Source organism: Nerophis lumbriciformis, linkage group LG04 (genome assembly GCF_033978685.3).
Source record: "Nerophis lumbriciformis linkage group LG04, RoL_Nlum_v2.1, whole genome shotgun sequence".
Lineage (NCBI taxonomy): Eukaryota > Metazoa > Chordata > Actinopteri > Syngnathiformes > Syngnathidae > Nerophis > Nerophis lumbriciformis.
Genome location: NC_084551.2, coordinates 33,430,034 through 33,437,500, shown reverse-complemented (window position 1 = coordinate 33,437,500; position 7,467 = coordinate 33,430,034). Strand labels below are relative to the sequence as shown.

Genomic DNA, 7,467 nt, shown 5'->3' with positions numbered 1-7,467 from the left:
ACTGCAAGCGTTCTTCGATTGAATGGGCATGTGATTGGTCCACCACAGCAACAATAGTTTGTATGGCGGTAAAGCGGGTTGACCTACTCAGTGGCCTAGTGGTTAGAGTGTCCGCCCTGAGATCGGTAGGTTGTGAGATCAAACCCCGGCCGAGTCATACCAAAGACTATAAAAATGGGACCCATTACCTCCCTGCTTGGCACTCAGCATCAAGGGTTGGAATTGGGGGTTAAATCACCAAAAATGATTCCCGGGCGCGGCACTGCTGCTGCTCACTGCTCCCCTCACCTCCCAGCGGGTGAACAAGGCGATGGGTCAAATGCAGAGGACAAATTTCACCACACCTAGTGTGTGTGTGTGTGACAATCATTGGTACTTTAACTTTTCACTTTAACTGAAGCAGTGCAGAATTAGCTGGTCATCATTCTGAAATGCCGGCAGCAAAACGGTCAAAAGTATGGTTGTACGACATGCCTGTGGCGCCAGGTGCAAATAAAGGCATACAATGCGGCAAGATTATTATACTAGCAATATGATTAAACACCTCATCAAGCCCGGAGCAAACTTAAGGGGGGAGAACTGTACTGTGTTTACAAAGCCGGCTTGTGAAGTATGCGGACGACACGACAGTAGTGGGCCTCATCCGTGACAACAACGACATGGACTACAGGGAAGAGGTGAAACATCTGGTTGACTGGTGCAGAACTAACAACCTGGTCCTGAATGTCACCACATTCTACAGAGGCACTATAGGGAGCCTGCTGACCAACAGCATCTCTGTCTGGACTGGAGCCTGCAATGCCTCAGACTGGAAGTCTCTCCAGAGAGTGGTGAGGACGGCGGAAAAGATCATCAGGACTCCTCTTCCTCCCATCCAGGAGATCGCAAAAAGCCGCTGCCTGACCAGGGCTCAGAAAATCTGCAAAGACTCCTCCCACCCCCACCAAGGACTGTTTTCACTGCTGGACTCTAGAAAGAGGTTCCGCAGCCTCCGAAGCAGAACTTTTAGGTTCTGTAACAGCTTCTTCCCTCAGGTCGTAAGACTCTTGAACGCATCAGAATTAAATTATCCCCTCAACTCCCCCCAAAATGGATTAACTCGCTGGAATAAAAAAGACAAAATAACATACATCCATAAACGTGGACGCATGTGAAAAAGTGCAATATATTTATCTGTACAGTAATCTATTTATTTATTTATATATATTTATATATATTTATTTTATACATACCGGTATATATTTATATATTATTTATATATATTTATTTATTTATATATGCACCTTATTGCTTTTTTTTATCCTGCACTACCATGAGCTTATGTAATAAAATTTCGTTCTTATCTGTACTGTAAAGTTCAAACTTGAATGACAATAAAAAGGAAGTCTAAGTCTAAGTCTACAACACCAGCATCGTCGGCGTCATCTCAACAGGACACTGCTCGACCGTCGATAACTTCAGGTAATCTATAAATGGTTACTATAGTACTAATTCTTTGTGTGTTAAAACATGTATTGTCAAGCAAATCGTTTTGGGCATGTCGGAGGCATGTGAGCTAACGCCGAGCTTAGTTGGCTCGCTAAATACACAGCCGAAATAATACTTTGTTGTACATGTTTGTACAGTTATTTAATAAATATTTGAGCACTTTCAAAATGCATTTGTGTAAAAATCTTGAATGGGGAGGAGTGGTGACAATTACGCAACCCATTGCATTATTTTCACATGATTAATATCAAATGAAGTACTCAGTTGGTATCGGTATCGTTTTAAGGGTAATGGTATTGGTACTGGTATCGAACATTTTTAAACGATACCCAGCCCTAGTTACTGTCAATATTTGTATCAATCCACCCACCTTTGTTTACTTTCAAGAGCTCCAGCTTAGCGATTAGCATATCCCCCTATGTTGTGTAATGTAGCATGTTTAGCTATTCCTGGTCCTCCAGTGATAATGGTACGTGTAAGAAACTTGGTTTATTTACCACAAACCTACTCAGTGGCCTAGTGGTTAGAGTGTCCGCCCTGAGATCGGTAGGTTGTGAGTTCAAACCCCGGCCGAGTCATACCAAAGACTATAAAAATGGGACCCATTACCTCCCTGCTTGGCACTCAGCATCAAGGGTTGGAATTGGGGGTTAAATCACCAACAATGATTCCCGGGCGCGGCCACCGCTGCTGCTCACTGCTCCCCTCACCTCCCAGGGGGAGACCAAGGGGATGGGTCAAATGCAGCGGACACATTTCACCACACCTAGTGTGTGTGTGACAATTATTGGTACTTTAACCAAGGAGGTTGGGATTGCTGACTGAGAAGTGACGCAGGAATGCTACAGTACATGAAGGTCACATTTGTTCACTTGTTGCTGTTAAATGTGCAGGACACAGCTAGAATGTGTCATCACAATGCATTATCCCGATACAACGATACTATTAAAAGTCACAATTGATATCATCACCACCTTTGTTTACATTCAAAAGCTCTTGTCATGACAGGTTGGATTCGTGTTTATTGTTTCCCTGTGTTTTGTTATATAGTTCCTGTCCAGCGCTCTTATTTTTCATTCTACTTCCTGTTTGTCTCCACTCCCAGCGACTTTACTTCTGCCTGAGTGCTGTTTCTCTCATTTGTCTCCTGATTGGCATTTAGGAGACACACCTGTCCCTGTTTGTTAATCAGGTGCAATGTTGGTCAGACAGTGCTGGTTCATTGTTCTCTGTGGTACACGGCTTGTTGTTCCTTGTTCCTCTACACATGTTTTCTTTCTTTCTTGTGCCTTGGTTCCTGTTTTTGGCTTTTTGTTTAGTTTTTTGACACACCTGTGGACCTTTGTTTCGTCCACGCTGGTGCTACCTTATGTGTCATTATTCAAATATTATTGTGCCTGCATGCCACCTCTCGTCTTTGCGTACTTTAGTCACGGCAACAATGCCAAGCTCCATCTATCCATCCATTTTCTACCGCGTATTCTGGTGGCCACATGCGGCCCGTTGAGCTTTTCATTCCCCAATATTTTTTTTTAGATCTTATGGATTGAAACTGCTGCTGCCATTATGATGTGCAGTGATGTTTTCAAATGACGGTAAGTCTTGAACTATACAAAGTATTTAAATGGTTGAACTCTGTACTTTTGCATGATGTACTAGTTACTATGGTAATGTAAGTCACAGCAGCTCAGACGAGGCACCAAGCAGTGTGGGTGGGGAGTGTTTCCACAGAGTGTTTCCAGAGCAGCCAGCCTGAAATGCGGGTGTCAGGGACAGACGCGGAAGTAGATTTTTACAGCAAAGTTCTAAAGCTTAGTGATATACCAGATTGTAGGTGTTTTTTTGTTTTTTTAACCCTTCGCGTTCATATTTCGCTGTGTTTGTTGCATTTTTGTTTGTTTGTAAAATATGTCAATCGAGAGGGGGTGTGACGTTCATATGTTGTCAATATTCAGTGTTTTATCGGTCATAGTTAATATTGTAAATCCCACATTCTTTATTTTCATGTACATTCTGGGTGTCTCATTCAGTAAAAAACGTAAAATTACATTCCGTTTTTTAAGGCGGTCTGTCATAACGTGTTTTGCATTCAGACATTATTGTGAGGTTTTGTATTAGTGTTCTTTAAAAATCAGATATACCGGCCCCCAGTAACATGTTTTTCTCTAAATTTGTCAAAAAACTTGCCCAGGCCTGTCCTACTGTGTGTAGTGTAGCATCTGTCCTCGTCCTGCAGTGATACTTGTAAGAAACACCGTTTATTTGCCGCCATAAAGGTGAGAATTAGTGACTTGGAAGCAGCTTCACACTGTGTAGAGGGATGCTGATCGCTAGCGAGCTAGTGAGAATGCTACATTGTGTTGATTAGAGCTGCAACAGCTAATCGATTAAATCGATTAAAATCGACTATGAAAATAGTTGCCGATTAATTTAGTCATCGATTCGTTGGCTCTATGCTATGCGCATGTGCAGAGGCTTTTTTTTAATTTTTTTTTTATTAAAAAAAAATATATAATTTTTTTTTTTTTTTTAATAAACCTTTATTTATAAACTGCAACATTTACAAACAGCTGAGAAACAATAATCAAAATAAGTATGACGCCAGTATGCTTTTTTTCCCAATAAAATACTGGATAGGATAGAAATGTAGTTTGTCTCTTTTATCCGATTATAAATCGATTAATCGAAGGAATAATCGACAGATTAATCGATTATCAAATTAATCGTTAGTTGCAGCCCTAGTGTTGATGTGTTTCTTTGCTTGTCACTGAATGTGTCAACATGCATTATCACAATAGTAATAAAGCTCTATCGTCTGACAAATGTTTTATATCATGTCATCTATATTGCCTAACCCTAGTATTCATGCTCAATTTCAAATATAATCATATAGTTTTGCCTTTCAGCGTGTATTTTTTGTGATCATAATAGATGAGTACTGCTAATGGCAACAAGGAGGAATATGATGATCATACACGTGCAGAGGGACAAGTGACTTGGAACAGCCGTACACTTGCATCTTTTGTCATTGATCAATGAACGTATTTTTTAAGGCAACAGTCAGTGAAAGAAGGCAGCACAGTCAGCTTGGTGTCTTTTTGCAATTGGTTGCTCTGTAGTTAGGCTGCTGAGCACAACATGCTTTACTCTGCTTCAATAAGTCCACAATGAAAATAACACAAGAAGTAGAAAAAAGCGAGCTGCGTCGAGAGTCAGCACCTCCAAGTCCGAGTCCATGGTTCTCACCCGGGAAAGGGTGGAGTGCCATCTCCGAGTTGGGGAGGAGATCTTGCCCCATGTAGAGGAGTTCAAGTACTTCGGAGTCTTGTTCACGAGTGAGGGAAGAGTGGATCGTGAGATCGACAGGCGGATCGATGCGGCGTCTTCAGTAATGCAGACGCTGTATCGATCCGTTGTGGTGAAGAAGGAGCTGAGCCGGAAGGCAAAGCTCTCAATTTACCGGTCGATCTACGTTCCCATCCTCACCTATGGTCATGAGCTTTGGGTTATGACCGAAAGGACAAGATCACGGGTACAAGCGGCCGAAATGATTTTCCTCCGGAGGGTGGCTCCCTTAGAGATAGGGTGAGAAGCTTTGTCATTCGGGGGGAGCTCAAACTAAAGCTGCTGTTCCTCCACATCGAGAGGAAGCTGATGAAGTGGTTCGGGCATCTGGTCAGGATGCCACCCGAACGCCTCACTAGGGAGGTGTTTAAGGCATTTCCGACCGGTAGGAGGCCACGGGGAAGACCCAGGACACGTTGGGAAGACTATGTCTCCCGGCTGGCCTGGGAACGCCTCGGGATCCCCCGGGAGGAGCTGGACGAAGCGGCTGGGGAGAGGGAAGTCTGGGCTTCTCTGCTTGATAAGTGGAAGAAAATGGATGGATGGATCTTCGAACAAGTAAAACCTGGTTTATCTTACTTTTATACTTGTATGCTAGTTAAGAATGCCTATGCTACCACCTGTCCCCTTAATGCAGGTGTGATGACGGTTTGACTCTGGAACGGATTTTCAAATATTGTACTTAAGGATGTAATGATACATGGTAATAATAACCACGGTAAAACTCCCAAAGGTTAGTACTACTGGTTTAAAAAAATATATATATCAAAAAACCGTGATGGACAACTGCACTTTGATAAACTCAACTGGCGCCAGCTGGCTCGCTTAAATCATAACATGTAAACTCTGAGGTCCTTTGGGGTGTGCGGGTCACTGCTGTGCACTTTTTCACACTATGGTGGCTTCCGCGGTCAATAGTACGGTCAGAGACAGGAACAGACTTAATCAACTGTGAGCTGACTCTGTCCTAGTCTTTCCACTAGACAGCAGTGAGGAGATGGCTGACAGAAGAATGCTGACCAAGTTGACATCCATAATGTCCAATCCCTCTCACTCAAAGAACAACACTGTGGAGGCCCTGAGTAGCTCCTACAGCATTAGACTGTTACATCCACAGCAGTTCCTTTCTACCCACATCCATAAGACTTAACAATGCACTTATGTGATTACTGTGAACTTTTTACTTGGTGTGCAATACCAATGTTAGTGTTTTTGTTTTAGTGGATATTTTATCTATAGATATTAGTGAGCAATATGTAGTAGGTTTCTGTTTTTGATTTCATTACACTTCTGTTACAGAATGTAAAAATCTGCAATGCAACAATGTAGTTTCCCCATTTTGGGATAAATGAAAGTCCATCCTATCCCATGAGACATTAACGTATTTCCCCTTTTAAGAAAGGCAATACCCCAATTTAAATATTTGATTTTATTTTCTTCAAACTTTTGAATAAAATAATTGTTACAGTAAAAACAATAAGAGCTTAGCCTTCACAAAACCAGTAATTAATACTATGATCAATGTTAATTACAAAACTAAATGTGGGATATAAATAATAATGGAAGTGTTTGTATGTAGTATATTATTGGTATAAATGTTTAACCAACACGTGTATAGGGATATTTCACAACTGTTTGCCTATGTCTTTACTGTGTATATATTTGAACAGTGTTTATGTCGTGTACAAGGTGTATTTATAATATGTTGTGTAAAGGAAATGTCATATTTCTATGAAGCTCAAGATCAGAGGCCGATGTCTCCTGGTTTTACTACATCTTGTATTTGATATTGTTTATAGGGTCAGGAGAAATAAGTGCTCAACTTCAGCCTACACCAGAGATGTCAAACTCATTTTAGATCGGGGGCCACATTGAGAAAAAGCTACTTCTAAGTGGGTCGGACTGGTAAAATCACGGCACGATAACTTCAAAATAAAAACAATTTCAGATTGTTTTCTTTGTTTAAAAATAGAACAAGCACATTCTGAAAATGTACAAATCATAATGTTGCTCTGGGTTTTTTTACACTTACATGTTGCGGTTAATAGTATTCTATCTTTATTTGTCATTATTTATACTTTCTGAATAAATTATGTGATAATGTTCATCAGTCATCTCATTGGTGTTAATTTTCAGTCTATCAAGGCAAAAAAATATTAAAAATCAAACTACAGCATGTTATTTATGTAGTTTGATCATTTTCCTCAACTGGTGCACTGGTTTATTTTTACATATGTAGCATAATCTACAAAGATACAAAGAATTGTTATTGCGACATCTAGTGGACACATTTAGAACAGCAGTTTCTTCCATTCAAAAATTTCGGCTCAGATGTATAGTCATGATCATTCACGCGTTCATTTCGTCTCGCATTGACTATTGCAATTCTCTCTTCACCCTTTTCAACAAGTCAACGCTAAAGAGACTTCAGTCTGTACAAAATGCGGCTGCCAGACTTTTGACCGGTGCACCCAGAATTGAATTGAATTATATTTATATAGCGCTTTTTCTCGAGTGACTCAAAGCGCTTTACATAGTGAAACCCAATATCTAAGTTACATTTAAAGCAGTGTGGGTGGCACTGGGAGCAGGTGGGTAAAGTGTCTTGCCCAAGGACACAACGGCAGTGACTAG

The 7,467-nt window shown here is 41.0% G+C and overlaps 1 protein-coding gene across 6 annotated transcripts in view; it reads left to right on the top strand.

Annotated features, from left to right (window-relative positions):
* fhod3b (formin homology 2 domain containing 3b) overlaps positions 1 to 7,467 on the top strand; it is a 255,607-nt gene that overhangs the window by 4,481 nt on the left and 243,659 nt on the right. The window contains exons 1-2 of one of the 6 annotated variants that reach the window (XM_061953235.2): positions 2,699 to 2,722; positions 3,025 to 3,083. The exons of the other annotated variants lie outside the window; for them this stretch is intronic. Of the exons in view, the coding sequence (XP_061809219.1) occupies positions 3,078 to 3,083 (6 nt within the window). The 5' untranslated portion in view covers positions 2,699 to 2,722; positions 3,025 to 3,077. Of the gene's footprint in view, positions 1 to 2,698; positions 2,723 to 3,024; positions 3,084 to 7,467 lie in introns of those variants that run through there. 6 annotated transcript variants of the gene reach the window in all.